Raw genomic sequence first — 16,885 nt, forward strand, 5'->3', positions numbered from 1 at the left:
CATTTTTCTATTTTGAACATGTTTCAACTTACATTCTTGCTTTTATGACCCCACACAAAGTAGCTACACCCGGGCCATATAAATACCATTTGGGCCACATGGAGAGCAGCCGTGCTGCCCAGTAACACATAATAGCAAACGTGGACTCTCTAGGGCTCTTTCCTCGGTTCAGACATAAAGAACAACACTTTTGACCATATGAGTACGTAAAAAAAGGTTCAAACATTTGACTATCTTGCCAAAGCAGAATGAAAATATCAGCATTATCTCTAAAATAATAAATTAAGTACAAACCTGCCTTTAAGGGATATCAGGATGGTTTAAAATATCCACATATTAAATACCTAGCGTGACAACTCCACAGAGGGGACATTAATTAAAAATTAATTTGTGAAAGTTAGAATTGCAGACATTTCTGAGGCAGGACATTTGCTCTGGCAGGTGGGTGGAGTAGCCCAGGGAAGCACAGAGCAGGAGCTGGTGGCACTCGCTTCCCTGGCAGGGAAGGAAAGTGGGAGGCTTTTTCTCAAGAAGGGACGCTCACAGTTCTCGGTGTGCCCAGACCTGTCCCTTCAAGCTGTATCACACACCAGCTCACTTTTATGGCTTTCCTTGAGGGCAGGTCCTGTTTGGTGAGGCCCCAGGGCAGGCTAGCAGGTTTCCTCAGAGGCAGCTCCACCTCCTGCCACCTGCCAGGCCACCCTCTCTCAGACAGCACAGGCCACCAAACCGGGGAAATGATTCAGTAAAGACAAATGTTCTTCCCTTGCTTGTTTTTCAGCTAACTCTGAGAACTGATGAAGACCATGGGCAGGAATGAGCAACTACTGCTGGCACCCAGCAGCCAGAAGAAAGACAAGTACCACGCACAGGGCGTTTCTGAGTTTTTTGGAGTCTTTTTTAACTGCAAAGCAGTACAATCGCTATTTTGTAAACAAGAAAAAGAAAATCTGAACAAGTAGATATATCACTGTGTATATATATATATATATGTATATAGATATACTAATGCTACTATACAGTAGCATTAGTATACTAACTAGACCAGCTACTTAAATGCATTACACTATTTCCTTTTAAAATGCATTCTAAATAGTTAGATTAAAAAAAACCTGACTGTTATTTGCAGCCAAATTTTTTTTAAAAAAAAATCTTAGTTTCAATAAGCAGATATACCTACCAATTACTTTTCAGCTTTGAATAAAACATTCTTAGAATGTTTCTACTACTCAAAACCACACATCTACATGTCTTGAAAATGTATAAATGAGTATTATTCCACTTGACTAAGACCACTGTCATACATGTCATATATTTGGCTTAAAAGCCAGCAATAAAATTCTTTCCCAGAAAGACTAATCACGAAATTTTAAGTTCAACTGAAAAAGAATCCTCTGGACCCACAGCTAAACTATCACTGCTGTAAGAATGGTCGGAAGTACAAATATACCCTCTGATCCAAAGGCATACAAACACCAATTTATGGCTGGGATTTCCACAAATACTTAAGACACTTCAAGAAGAACTGAAGAGGCTGAAGAGTGCAAGCCACAAACCCAGCACTTAGCACTTAAGTGCAAAACTTCCTACTGGTAAATTTTCCTCAGGTGTCAGATGTTGTGCTACTACAGCAGCACTATGGCTGAAATCTCTGCTGAGAGATTATACACTTGCTCTGGTCTCTGGAGGGACAAGTCCTTCCCATGTCCAAAAGCTAAAGATAAGCCTGAGCTGAATGAACATTGTCTTTCCCACCCACTGAAGCTTCGTCACTCTGCAGTTAAAACCAACAGATTTACATAATGAAAGAGACACCAATCAAGGAAAAAAAACAAAACAAACCCTAAATTTTAAATCCACAAAGGCATTCAACAAGATTTTCAAATCCTGATGCTATCAGAAATTTCTTACATTTAGGTCCAGAAGTTAAAACCAATTTGTTTTATGGGCATCTACCATCATGTCCAACTATCTCAGAATTCTCAAAAATCTCAGAGAGAACTCAGAAAAAAAATAATATCCTGAGTTTTAAAAATTGGTTTAAATAAAGTATAGATGCTACCATACTAAGAAATGTATTTACAGACTTTTAATAATTGTCTAGTAGCCATTATCTACACACCTGACAACCAAGTCTTCAATCTACAAATTAATATGCTTTAGCTATACATAAAAGTCTAACTAGAAAACATTTTAATTGATTCTACCCCCTACATAGGTGTTATTGCATTTACTTAAGATTTTCCCAAGGCAATAAAATTAAATCAGGAAGTTAATGCCTTGAATCTAGCCAGAGCAAGCCACCAACTCACAAAATTAAATTGCTCTCTTTGCTCTTACAGTTCTGTTGCAGCTCTGCAGTTTTCCTTGCCTGATGTAAGTCTCCCCTTTTACTGGCACTTTAAATCAAATGCCTGGGCCCTTTTTCTAAGGTTCTAAGACTGAGAACCTTACCAAAGTCAAAGATCTGAATTTTTTCATTCAGTTTTTGTCCTTCAAAAATAAGTACTCTCATCTCTCAAATTTCCCAGAGTGTTTATCAAAATGCCATCAAACCAAAACCTTTTCTTTGAGCCCAAATTAGCTATTATCCCAAAGAGTAACAAGATATCCCTTAAAAGGCATCCTGCTTTGATAGGCCATGTACTATTTTATACACATATGTCCCACCATCATACTTCTGCTCTAGCTTTTTACTTTATCTTAGCAGATAATGTAATGTGGCTTTTATTTGTATTTGAGTTTTGAATGGCCCACTAGAGTTATCTGTGCACCAGAACACACACTGCCCCACCTATTTTTCAAAATATTTCTGAAAAATTTGGAAAAAAATTGGAAAAACTTCTCATCATTAAAACATTATCAGACATTCATTTAGACACACTGTAAAGATTTGAATATTGGTGACTGATTTAATCTGATCATAATGATAATCTATCATTAAATAGAAGCCACCACAAGATACCAAATAGTGAAATTTTTTATCAAAGTGGCCAACCAAAATCATGTAGAAGTGAAATATTTGCTTCTGTAGAGCATGGTGGACCTTGGACAGAGGCTATATGCCTCTGAATTTAACTGTTTTGAGAAGTCTGCACTGAATTTCATGCTGCCCCAGTCATGATGCTCACATTGCCTAGAGATAAGTCAAGCATGCAAGGACTCATTTATTCTACATTTTTTCTCCAACAAAGGAAATCAGCAGCAATATGGCTAATAAAATGCTATTAAATGCAGTCTGGCTAGCACAGTGCAAGTTGACACTTAGCAGTCATCATCCTGCTTACCAAAAACAGTCATTAGTTAAGGTAACGCTGTGTACCAAGTAATATTTTTCCTTTTTTAGACCAGCCAGGCAATGAGCAGTCTGTTGTAGTAAGTGATTTAAGGGGAAAGAATGCTGAAAGAAAATGTTTCTGAAAGATACAGGGAGTGGCAACTGGAAAGAGACTAAAAACTCTGAAAGTTAAAACAACAGATCACAACAACACAGGGAGCAATGTCACAGGCAGTAAACTAATTTGGAGTTAAATAAATTTGCTCATTGTTTTGCTTAGTAAAACTCAAAAAACTCAGAAAAAAACCTAAGAGAGAACACTACATTGTACAAAACTTCACACTTTCATTCTACAAACTTTCACATGGTTTCAAGAAACCCTGCCAGGCACTGCACAAACCCTTCAATGTCCTAATCTTTGCTTATCTTTGTAAATGCAGATTAAACAAAAAACATGAAGCTGAGAGATCACATCAGTCTCTCCTTCACGTGTCTTTCTCAAGATTTTGAGACTTTTATTTGTAATAAACATTCAATTTTCCATTTAAAAGAATCACTTGACTCTCATTAGCAGCAGTAATAATGTCATACCAACAAGCAATCATGTTTGGCAGCCTGATAAGCAAAGGAAGGAAAAGGAAATATTTGAGTCATTCTGTTCCAGCTCAGTCAGCTCTCGTTGCACCGTCTCTATGGACTGTTTGAAACCCTGCCCACATTTGCAATAAGAAAGCATTTAAAGTTATTTTTGTTTTGGTTGGGGTTTTTCTTATCAAATCCAAATGGAACAAATGATAAAGACAACTTAGCTAAGTTGTTTCCCTTTTAATATATATACATATATATATATATGTGTGTATATATACACACACAGAGTATGTACAGCATGTGTATATGTACACACACACATACACACAAGTATTTAAAATACTTATTTTCATACATAAACTTCACCAGAAAGACAAGCAACTATAAATGTTTAGATTGTGGGTTAGATTTTAAATGTCATCTTTATAAATGGATCTTTTCTGTAAGTGAAGTCTTATCCTATAAAAATATAAACATTTTGGCTTGCTGGAAAGAGACTCAGCAAATGTCCATGTCCAGGAAAAATCAGAAGCCTGGGGATTACTCATGTATACAAAGCTATGAGTAAGTTCACATCTGCAAGATGAGATCTAGAGTGTACAAAATATTTGATCACAAAATAATACCTGAAGTGGGGAAAAATACTGTGAACAAACTACAATAAGCTTTGAAAGTCTCAGAGATCTGAATGCAAAAGGAAATAATTAATTAATAATTAAATAATAATTAAATAATTAATGAATCAAGATGGATGACAATTTAGTTTGTTTTCCAGTCATTCAAAATAGAATTGGAGTCTCAAAACAGTAATCTAGCATTTTCATTTTACCCATTACACACAGTAAAGGCCATTTTGTAATTAAAAAAATAAAATATGCAATTTTAAACATAATGCACTATTTATCTTCTTTTGTTTTTTGCAAATAATTGTCTGCTATTTTTCATGTCATAATAGCAATATCGATTCCTTCTATTATATTATATTGGTTTCTTTCCAGTTTCCATATATCTTCATGCCAAACTCCTTTGTTAACTGGCTGTATTTCCTAGTTTTCTTTTCTGCTAGACTTTCAACCTTTTAATGTAAACTTAGCTTACTTGCAAGGCAATCCACAAGCACATGTGACAAGCCTAACATTTATTCAACACCTAAATGATGAAGTTTTCTGCTGGCTAATGGCCATCCCCATGTCATCTCTTAATGAGCACTGACTTCACCAGGGGAAGAAGTCAGTAGGGGCTACTCAGAAAACAGATGAGGTTAGAATATTTATTAATCATTTTTTCTCTTAGACATGTGTTTACCACAGTTTTAGGTGAGACACTCCTCTCCCTGTGTTTCAGATCCAGACCCTCCTGATGATGTAAGGGATAGGCATCTCCTTGTTATTTTTCCACCAGCTGCCTTTGGGAATTAGAAGAGAAAGGGTATATTTACTCATGTCCAAGCATCCATTTCCTACTCTGTCCAATGAGTAATCCCATGTTTGTCTCTGCTACACAAAAATTTCTTATTCAGTGTCCCTCATGTCCCTAAATTCCCCAAAGTAATGCTGAAAATTCATTTAACTCATCATTTTTTAATTATGTTGTTTGGGAAAGCTGAGTTATAGCAGCAGCACTAAAGCTCTCTGTTAAACAGAATCAGGACGACAGAAGAATGTTTAAAACTGAGAATTTGAATGGGGGATGTAGACAACAACACCAAGCAATCCACTGATCTATATAATCCTTACAGCTTTCTAAAATGTTTCAGTAGAACAACTGGAAACTCTTGTGCTGATGACAGTCCGAACTCCCAAAGCTTTGGGAATTAGAAGACAATCTCTTGAAACAGATATAAAGCAAATATTCCACACAGTCCAGATGAGCATATGAAGTTTGTAGTAAACGGAGAATTTTCATAGTTGGGAAAGGTCACCAGTAAGCTTTCACAGAGAGCTGTGCTGAGTGCTGCATTGTTCAGTTTATTCCTAACTGGAAGAGTGATGAACCACAAAAAGAACAAAGTTTTGCTTATGATATTCATCTATTTTAACAAAGTCTGACTAGGAAGAACAGCAAAAAGACCTGTCAACAGTCCACGAATGGCTATTAAAATGCAGACCTAATGCATGTATTAATACAAAATAATGTATATGGAGAAAACCAAACTTTGCAAAAAAAATGGCAGGCCTAAAAGTGATCATTACCATTTACAGGTAAGATCTTAAGCTACCCTTGATTAGTCCTTAAAAAAAAAAAAAAAAAGCAAACCTACACTCCAAGAGAAGGATATGTTAGGAATTATTAGGAAAGTAAGAGAAAATAAAAATAGACACCATCCTAATGCTGTTCTGTAAATGCCCAGTTAGCCCCTGTACCAGATTTGGCCATACAAATACTGGGGAAAATTATAATTCCCTCACCTCAAAACACAGTAGAGTGGGAAAGCAACAGTCCAGATGATGAGAGTAAGAACACCAACCTTTCAGAGAAGACACCAACTTTACAAAGAAAGGAATGGAGAAGCTTAGGATCAAAGATCACAAAATCATGGCATTGGAATGGTAGGGAGGTATCAAGTACTCACTGTCTCTTCCAATACAAGAAATGGGGGACACTAAGTGAAGCTAATAACTTGCAAGCTTCAAACAGGAGAGAGCAATTTCCACCGCATAGTTTGTGTAGTACTCCTTGTCACTGAAAGTTATGAGTGTAACTTAACAGCTAAATTAGTTGAAAAACAGAGGTTAAACAATTTGTGGAGGAGCGATACATCAAGATTTACATATAATATGGAAATATCTTTAGCCCAGAAAATCCGTATCTGCAAATTATTGTAGGGATAAACCACTGTATGCTGCTCTAAACTGTCTTCTTGTTTATAAGCTGCCCTTTCAGTCACCCTTTAAAGAACAGACATCAGGTGAAATGGATCTTTGTGTTTACTTTATAAAGGTATCTTTCCATAAATAAACACATATTTAGCATTTTAACATTCAAATGTTAAGTATTTATTGCTCAAAATTACATCTTAGAAAAACAGGATGAAAACTCCAAATTATATTTATTAACTCTAATATATGACAATGTAATCTTCTGATGACAGCATGTTAAGTGTACAGTAAGCTACTTGTAGAAAATGATGGGCATTATTTTGTTCCATGCGTTTTCCAGTTCTTCAATAAAGAATTTGATGAGGGCTAACATACTGCCAAGATGACAAAAATATCTTCCCACCAGTGAATCCGGTGACTTGAAGCAAAGACTCTTTTGGGCCTTCTGTTGCAGCCCTCAGCAGCTTTGCCTCATGTCTCTCAGTAAATGTCAAACACTATCAATGCTGTGCCCTTCTGCCCCCTGCTAACGACCAAACACATTCTGCAAGCTCTGCAAATGTCTCCTTAACACACTCATGCCTTGGTCCTGGGCTCATTCCATCAGCAGCACAACCACACTGCCTGGGAATGGCTTTAGCAGGCTTTACATCCTACACACCCTCCACAGCTGCTTTGCTGGGGAGGATTGGTATCTTTTGTATCCACTTGATTTGGTATCCACTTGATTTCTTGGGACTCAGGATGGGGCTTAACAGAAGGAAAACACTCTCCTTTTTAGCAACAATTTACGTACTTTGAAAGTTAATTTCTTTTATTGTTTATGACTCCTTTGCCTACTCTTTGCAAGTAGTTTCTTTCTGTTGAAAATTCTACAAGAACATTCTCTTCTGAAAAATAGTTTGAACTTTGGTTTAGATAAATAAACATCAACATCTACATACAGACATTTAATATCTTTTTATTGTCAACAGAAGACTAGTGAACACACATGCTGGACAAGGCACAAATAAATTAATAAACTGCCCAAACAGTAGACACTTAATTCAGTTGTCTGACCAGTGGTGCCTGCTATAGGTTTAGATATCCTAGGCTGTCTGAAACATCTGTTGAGAGCAAGCAGCTATGGCATAGGCAAAATAAAGGACTGGATCCTTTTGGGGAAGGCAGCCTGAGGCTAGAAATTATTTTAAATGAAGGTGTCCCCTTTTGAGTCAGCTGAGCTCTGTTTCAGGCACTATGAACTATACTGGCTGAGTTGTTACTCATTAGAAGAGAAGTTCACAAACCAAATATAGCTGTAAACTCCTGTGTATAGAGACTTAAATGTAGGTTTTAATCTCAAATTGAATTCTACACTTGTTCATAAAATTTCTATGAAGGAAGACGTAAGATAATTTTTATTGAAATAATCCTGTGCTTTACCCCCTGTTCTGTGTCATTCAAGCAAATCATCACTGGCACCTATTGCAATTTGCTGCCCAGCCAGGAGTGTGTCAATATCTGTGTCAGTATTAAATTATTCTCAAACCCTTCAAATAAATCTTCAGTATCTGTATTTCTTTTTTTTAATCATTAAGTATGTACAAATCCCTACATCTTGAATAAAATCTTCTGACTAAATCCCACATGCAAATTGATGTTCAGCCATGAAATGATCAAGTTTACTCACAGCCCACATTTGAGACTGCAATCCTTTGTCCTTCACAGTGATGAGGTGTGTTTATTTTATTTTGTCTTTATCAACTGGAATTTTTCTAAAAGGGTTTCAAATATCTAATCAGATGCAAGGACCTTGTATTTTTCAGATGAAAATGGGATGTTTGTTTGCTGGCTGAAAATGCATCATTTCAAATAGCAGATCTGCAAACAGCATGCAGATTCCTGCTACAATAGCCAAGAGAGCCCTGCACTGACAGTCTCCATACGTATCACCCATTTCATTTTCCTAAATGCCTCTGCTAAGAGGTGTAACATTAGCACAAATCAACAATGAAATGCAAAATGTCACTACCTTTCCATTACCCTTACCTCTTTAGTAATTCACATATTCTCCAAATAGATGTGTGATTTGTGTAATTTAGAGTTAGTGTTTTTTAATTGTATTAGACAGATACTCTTGAGAAGAATCAATAATGGTTTTCACGGGCATTATGAACGTACATTAGATTCCACCAAAAGCTCTTATGGAGAGATGAAAAAAATACAACTATTTCTTACTCAGCTGTCTAGAAAGCCACCATAGAATTAAACAACTAACACTTCCCCCTTTCCCTTTGACTTCTACACTACAAACCAGAAATTAAAGTACATCGATAAATAAGAAAATAAAAAAGTATACACCCTTAACTATCCATTGCTGAGAATATGTTGGAATCATGTAACAAAAGCAGTAACAAGTAGCATAGACTGTTGCCTTCAATTTCACTTCAGTGCCTACTTTCAAAAGCTGTTCAGCTGGAATGGCTGCAACTTTAAAAGTCCTATTAAGGTTTGATCACTTTAAATTATACTCACATGATGCAAAGGTGTTTTATTCATAGCAGACATGCAGGAGACCCAAAGTAATAATTATACATAGCAAATACAGATTTATTTGAAAATAAATTTTTCTCCTCAATAATTACCATGTCATTCTCAGTGCAAATCAAGTCCACTTTCTTTTGTAACAACTATTTTTGTCAATTTTTACCTTTTCTGCTATTAACAGAACATGAGTTGCTTTTCTTTTTCAGTCTGTTAGACTGAAATGCAGTGAATACAATTTTGTTTGTACAGCTAGCAAGAAATAAGAGAGCAATGTGGTGCTGCCAAGAAAAACTGCGAACAAATTTCAGTACTGGTCTGTGTAACTAGTCCTGTAGACAGATTTGGATTGTGTTTAGATACAAATAGTAACATATTGCATCAATTTTCAAAGGTCTCCTGTCAGAATTACCAACACCATATACTCAAAATTTCTGTAGAACACAGAAATCCCCTAAAAATGTAAGATAGGATACAATTATGGGAAGAGGAGACAGCAATAGTACTGCACCCAGAGTTTTACATTCCTCAGCTGTTTAAAAGGTTTAGTATAAATGTTCCACAACTTCACAATTCAGTTTCTATGAGTACAAGCACTCTGTATTTAGTCAGCAATGAAATGAAATTTCCACTATTGTACTTATGGCATGAAGTAGTTTTTCAAACCATTTTGGACACGAGTGTCCATTTTTAAGGGAAGTCAGCACAGAACTGGGATGTTAGCCCTAGTCCTACAAAGAGCCCAGGTAACAACCTCATCTTGGGTGAAACCACATGCTTATGCAATGCTCCATGAGCTCTTTCAAAGCTGGCAGAATCCACCCTGCAGAAGCAATCTAAACCATGGATCCCAGCCTGCAGCAGGAAACGGGAAAGTGCCAGAAAACAGGAGAAGCAAGAGAGAGTGAGAAAATGTACAGCCAGAAGTAGCACTGGCAAGGTCAGCAGCTAGTAATGTTATGAACAGTTTTCAAAAGAGAGCCTGAGATTAGGAGTAGACATTTTTGATATGTGGGGAAAAACATTTGGCTGCACCATTGGTCTGGGTCCCATGCTGTTTAAATCCATGTAACAAATTATATGTGAAATAGAGCAAAGTCAACTGAGCCTCCAAAATGGGGCATTTTTCAGAACCAGCACTCAACAAAATACTTTTAAACCAGGAAAAATTTACGGTGATGGTTTTTTACAAAATTTCTTTGCACAATCAATCTATGTCATAAGTAAGAAATAAAACAGATGAGAATGTGGAATTTATCAATGCCAGTAAAAATGGACCTAGCCCATCAGCAATACACTTGGCAGGATTTCCTAAATTTGTGTTTTAAAGGGGAAGGTGTTTGATTGAAATTAATTTATTATTTTAAATTATCTAACTATCAACACCACTGCTAAAGAAAATACTTTTAATATACAGGCTCCATGTGAAAGACAAACAGTGAGAGTCAAACTAGAGATGAAATAACTGCTTTCTTTCATGCTTAAAAAAGAAACTGTTCTTGACTGTAGAAAGCCATCTGTGGGTGATGGGCTACCTCTGTGAAGCATAAAACTGCAGTGTAGAGCTGCAGTTCAACATCACAGATAAGTGAAAAAAAAAAAAAGAGTGGTAAACTGTCTGGTAATTCAGTGAGTACCTCAGAAATGTAATAATTATTCTGAAAGTACATTATACAGCTAAAAATGGGTAATTCATATAAAACAGGTAAGCTATTTATGTATGATTGGTACCTTTAAACTACTGATTCCTAAAAAAATTGCACCATTGTTCTTTGTCCCAAAGATTCATATTGCCGGACCGTCTTCTGTCCCAGCTCCTTTCCATTCACAGCCATTCAGGAGAACTGTAGCAGAAGGAGTAACTGAGTATTTACAGATGTAATATTAACTGTTTTATTTATAATAGTTCCCCAGTCAGTTGTCCAGAAAGGTTAATATCCATTACAAGATGACAAGGTCACCATTAGGTTTTGAAGAATGCTGGTCATCTGCAGGCATATTTTGCAAATGACCAGTCTTTGGCAAGCTGAAAACATATTTTTAACTTCTTTTGCATTACTTCTGCAGCATGGTAGCTTGCATTATACCGGAATGATAATTCAAATTTGGGATACTAGACAATTTGATATATTAGTGGGGTTAGACAAGTACAATGCTTGCATTGTTCACACATTCTCCTCTGACTCACTGCAAGATTATAAATACCCACCGTAAGGGGAGCTCCACCCTGGTGAGCTTTAATCCAATACTTTCTGCTGTTGCAGACCCTTCTACCTTTAACACAAAACCAAGCCTTTAATATTTGAGTCCACACTCTAAGATTTTTTTTTTTTAAGATGATTCACAAAACTAGCGTTACACAGTTTCCTGTAATCTGAAGGCAAAAGGTGTTCTGTAAATGTACTTTGTTTCAGATGTATGAAACACTAACCACCCACTTCCTGTACTGTTCCCTAAAAGGTTTACAAGTACTGCAGGACTAATCCCATTCTGCCAAAAGCCTGCACTTCTTGCCAAAGACGGACTCAGTTAATGTTAAATGACTATACTCTTCACATTATATAATACTTGGAAGCTGAAACACAGCAAGGCTTTATAGATCCCTTTTGAAAATATCTGACAAAGTCACAAGTTAATTTATGACAGGAGGCCCCGCAGAAAATTCCCAGGGCCAAGCTCTGCTCAGCTTCCACGGCTGTGTGTGTGTAAGGAAAGGGTAGGGTTGGTGCCAAAAGCTTTCTGAGCCCAAGTAACATATAAGCAGGTCAGTGGAACAAATCCGTTTCTCTTCATAAGCCACGAAACAAAATAGCGTGTGATGTTCATTTGGAACTTTGCAGGGAAATATGGCTAGAAAGGTAACTGTTTCAGTCAAATCAATGTGAACTAAACGTCAGTCATGGTCGATACTAAACTTGATACCAGTGCAATTCCACCCAAAACTGACCAGAGGAACGGCCGGGCACTTCAGCTGACACATTTGTGCCTGAATTGAAAAACTGGTTACTAACTAATGTTCACAGGTCTCTGCAGAAATTTGAGCAGGTTTTGTTCTCAGCAAGCGCAGGGTTTAGGTCCCCGTTTGCTCGTACATCCCCACTACGTCTCAGAACAGAGCAGAAAGTGCCACCTACGTCTCTGCCGATGCCCCTGCCGACTGAATATGCTTTTAAGCAGGATACTAAGGAAGTAGAGAAATCGTTCTAGGGACGACTAAGCTGGGGCATAACGCCCGCAAGCTAACCAGCACATCCACTCCTGAGAGCCGCGCGGAACCGGAGGCGCCGCTGCGACCCCCCCGGAGCCAGCGCCGCCGGAGCCGGGCAGGAGCGCGCCGGGCACGGCCGGACCGCGGAGCCGGGGGGCAGAGGGGCAGAGGGGCCGGGGGGCAGCGGGGCCGGGGGGCAGCGGCGACGGGGGGCAGCGGCGACGGGGGGCAGCGGCGACGGGGGGCAGCGGCGACGGGGTCAGCGAGCGCAGCCACGGAGCAGCGCAGGGACGCCCGGGCCCCTCGGGCAGAGCCACCGCCGCGGGTCCGGCCCCTCGCCCGACCGCAGACAAAGAGCTGAGGCTCCGCCGCCACCCACACCAGTTCCTCTCAGCCCAGGTATCCATCCCCTCCTCCGCCTCCTCCTCTGCCCTCCCTCCCTCCGCCCCGCTCCCTGCCCCGGGCCGCCGCGGCAGCCCCCTCCGGGTACTCACAGGATGGTGGTCTGGGGGGACACGGCGGGGACGCTCTCCAGCATCAGATGCATGCAGCGCACCGTGGTGCGGAAGCAGAGGCAGCGGCTGGGGCACCACACGCTCCCGCGCTGCGGCGGCGGCGGCGGCTGCGCGGCGGCGGAGGGGAAGAGCCCCCCATCGCGGAGCAGCAGCAGGAGCAGGAGGCAGAGGCCGGGGGCGGCCGCCGCTTCGCGCCGGGCCATGCTGCCGGGCGGGACGGCGAGGAGGACGAGGAGAGGGGCTTCTGCAGATCCGCGTCGCGCCCGCTCCGCTCCCCGGCCGCGGCTGCCGCTCGGGTCGGCGGCGGGGCGATCCCGTCCCGCCGCGGGCTGGAGGAGGGGACGGCGGTGGGCCCGCCCCGGCCGGCGGAGCGATGGGCGGCCAACCCGCGCGGGGCTCCGCGCCGCCCTGCGCCGCGGGCAGCGCCGGGCACGGGCTGGGGCCGGGGGTGCGACCGCCAGCCAGCACTGCTGCTCCCCCGCGCTCCGCAGCGAGAGGGTGAGGGACGGCAGCTTGCACCCCGGGAGAGGGGAGAGGGAAGGCTAAATGAGGGGAGTGGAGCAGGGAAATGAAAAGGTAAGGACAGGAAACGAGAACAGAAAGGAAAAAGGAAAGATGAGGAAGAAAAGATCAGGGAAAGAGAAACTCTTATGGGAAGAGGCAAGTCCAACAAGCCAATTTCTATTTCTGCCCTGCTTTGAAAAAGCCACAGACACAACCCTTGGACTGTCCCCTGCGAGTGCTGCAACTTTGCTGAGTCAGGAGAATCTGCTGGATTTGCCCTGAATTACTTTGTGATGGTGGTTTTGGGTAGGTGGGGAAGTATAAGAGGACCCACCAGAATGTCACTTAGAAGTGGTTGCAGCCGCAGCTCACATGATCTTAACACTTTCTCAAATCATGCATGAGAACAAAACACTAGATTGCCTTTGACATGTCTAACATTGCCCTAAGTACTTTGTCATTCTTACATTATGTCAGTCCCAAGCAGATAAATACCTTTTTTCCAGCCCTTTGCCTATCCCAGGTGAGCATTGGCACATTAGTTCTATGATGACAATAACAGTGATCACAACTAACCTATTATATCTAACAATAACATATTCTCATAAATGATGGCTGTCAGCAGCCCCAGTTTCACCCCAGAAATCAGCCCACTTATTCAGGCAATTCTAAAGCATTGCCTGAATCCCTTTTTCTTCAAGGAACAATGTAGAGGCCATTCTTGCCTAAAACTTAACTATAGTTAAGTTCTCACGGAACAGATTGTCCTGAGAGGTTGTGGAATCTCCCTCACTGGACATATTCAAGAACTATCTGGACACAATCCTGTTCCATGTGCTCTAGGATGACCCTGCTTGAGCAGGGAGTTTGGACCAGATCACCCATTGTGGTCCCTTCCAACCTCACCCATTCTGTGATTCTGTTATTCTGAATCTCACTGTGAAAACTTGGTTTTAGCCCATGAGTCTGGGAATGACTTTTGGACACTTTTTAAACATCAAATCAAATACCTCATCAAGAAAATCAGAGCCTGGAAACGTGCTGTGATGCTGGAAATCATTAATGGGCCCAGAATTAAAATACTGAGATGAGTCATTATCTTTGACTGTTTTTCATGAGTCACAATGTCTCCTTCTCTAAAGCAACATGACTGCTTATATCTTAAAAAAGTAGTTAGCCAATGGAAGTTTAGAAGTGGGTTTTGTGTTCTAAGGAGTCCTGAATCCTTTAAAAGATTCACCATCCCAGTGGTTAACTGGGAGCCTGTGGACTCAATCTGTGTCTGAAGATAAGGGAGGCTTACTGACATGCCATCTGGGTGATTACTGAGTTTCTAGGATGGTCAGAGACTCCTAGAAGACTCTTACCAGTTAGATACACTTCCAAATTGGGTGCATTTCTAAATACTGTTGCAGGGCTGGACTAAGTCCTCTATTTCAATATCCTGAGTTGCTCAGAAACTCATATACATACACATCAGCTGTTTTACAGCAGGGGATACCAGTCTGAAGTAGAAGAGAATTTACAGAATAAGCAGGTTAAAAAGTTCATTACCTCAATGTCAATTCGGCAAACAGCTGCTATATGTATCACCTCCTCTGCATTTGTAATCAGTGTTGGGATGTCTTAATCTGAAAATTAAATTTGTTTCCTGGTCCAGGAAAACCTCAGGCACTTTTGACCTACAATGTGCAAATGTTGGCACAAGTAAGTTTTTGTTTCGGAAATGCCACGCACATTAGAGCATCTTGGCAGCTGTAAATCTGTCATCCCGCAATGCCTGCACTCAAAGCAGCAGAACATCTGAGGTTAGATAATTAAACACAGTAATACAGAGATATCACTGAATTGGGATATTCGTAGCATTTGGGAAAATATAATGACAGTTCATTTAGTGTAATTTTGGTGCTTTATGATGATTTTTTTTTTCAGAAATAAAGTACATAGTAAAAATTATGGTTCCTGTAGGAAATTTAAGTTGTTCTGAAAAGTTTTTAGCATTTGGGATCTTGACAGACTATTGTGCTATGCCTCAGAAGTGTCTGTGCTATTACATATGTAATTCTGATAGTAAAAGTGCAAAGATATTCTCACTGTCCTTAGGCAATTTAGATGTAACACGTGCTATAGAATTCTTGCCATTTACTTTACTACGTGCAACTTCCAGGCTCTTGGTTAATATGTTATTGATGCCTCATAAGTCATTTAAGTTAGACTTATTTTCATGCCCAGTGGAATCCAGAAGTACGAGGATTTTACATTTATGGTTGGACTCAATGATCTTAAAGGTCTTTTGCAACCTAAACAATTCTATGATTGTATGATCTTAATACTCACTGCATGCTATTCTAAATTGGTGGCAGGGAAGGTTTTTGATAGATAAGACTTCCAAATGGTTTTGATATATGTTTCTATTCTTAGCCAGTTTTCATAGAAGAATTTTTATAAAATGTGCAGGGTCATTTTTGTTGACCCTGCATATAAATATCCATGGGAAATTTGTCTTCTGTTTCCAATTTCTCTAGTTGAAGAGTTGACCTAACAAAAAATAATATGCTGGAAATAAGATATCATTCTTTCAGAATGCTAGCAGAAGTGATTTCCTTATAGTTAAATACAGTGTAAATCTCCATTTGCTTTTAAAAGTTTCCTATCTACCTCTCAAATTTTTGTCAAATACTGCCACTTGCTGGTTTTATTCCATACCAGTAATTTAGCTTTAAAGCTTTTGCTTTGCTGAAGTACTAAAAAAACTTTCTAAAAGATCAAATAGTTAATACTTTTGTCTTTTATTTTTCTAAAAATTCAGGTATAAGAAATATACACTCAAATCCTCTTCAGTTTATTTTATATCTCCATGTTAACATTCCATCTTTGGATATCAGGCATTTGAGACATTTCAATATATCTTCAGATACCTGAGAATGGAAATGCTGTGCATTGTCTTTAGTAGACACTGAATCATGAGCTAGTTTATTAACTAGAACCTTTTAGTCAATAATAACATAACAGTTAAGAGGACCAGATTGATAAAATCGCTAATGAAGCACCATGGAAACCTATATTTAAAGTGTTTTCATTATAATATACCAGCACAGGGATCTAAAGATTAAACACACATGATCTTTATGTTTTTTAAAGGCAGAAACAAAACTCAAATTGATTTTGAAAGCATAGAATCTTACCTTTTATCTCTATTATATATGCTAAGTGAATGTTATGGGGTAGCTGGATGGCATGTCAGCAAGTGTGCTAAATGCAATTATTAAAATTCATAAATGCTTGTTCATAAGCTTTCCTCACCTATCCAGGGAAGCTTAGGCTATATGCAGATACACCGTTCTTGAAATACGTCCTGCATCCTTATAGCCACATCTGTCAGAGGCAATGTAACTTCTCTGGCCATGGGCATTTGAGAGTTTACGATACCTGCTGGCACAGTAAAGAA

At 39.6% G+C, this 16,885-nt stretch overlaps 1 protein-coding gene across 2 annotated transcripts in view; it reads right to left on the minus strand.

Annotated features, from left to right (window-relative positions):
- PXDN (peroxidasin) overlaps positions 1-13,252 on the minus strand; it is an 82,270-nt gene extending 69,018 nt beyond the window's left edge. Inside the window, exon 1 of one of the 2 annotated variants that reach the window (XM_085056751.1) lies at positions 12,913-13,252. In XM_085056751.1, coding sequence (XP_084912877.1) covers positions 12,913-13,136 — 224 coding nt within the window. In that variant the 5' untranslated portion in view covers positions 13,137-13,252. The remainder of the gene's footprint in view (positions 1-12,912) is intronic. The other variant, XM_085056752.1, reaches the window with a different exon arrangement.
- Positions 13,253-16,885: the final 3,633 nt, after the last annotated feature.

This window comes from Lichenostomus cassidix, chromosome 3 (genome assembly GCF_008360975.1).
Source record: "Lichenostomus cassidix isolate B80296 chromosome 3, HeHo_3.0, whole genome shotgun sequence".
Classification (NCBI taxonomy): Eukaryota; Metazoa; Chordata; class Aves; order Passeriformes; family Meliphagidae; genus Lichenostomus; species Lichenostomus cassidix.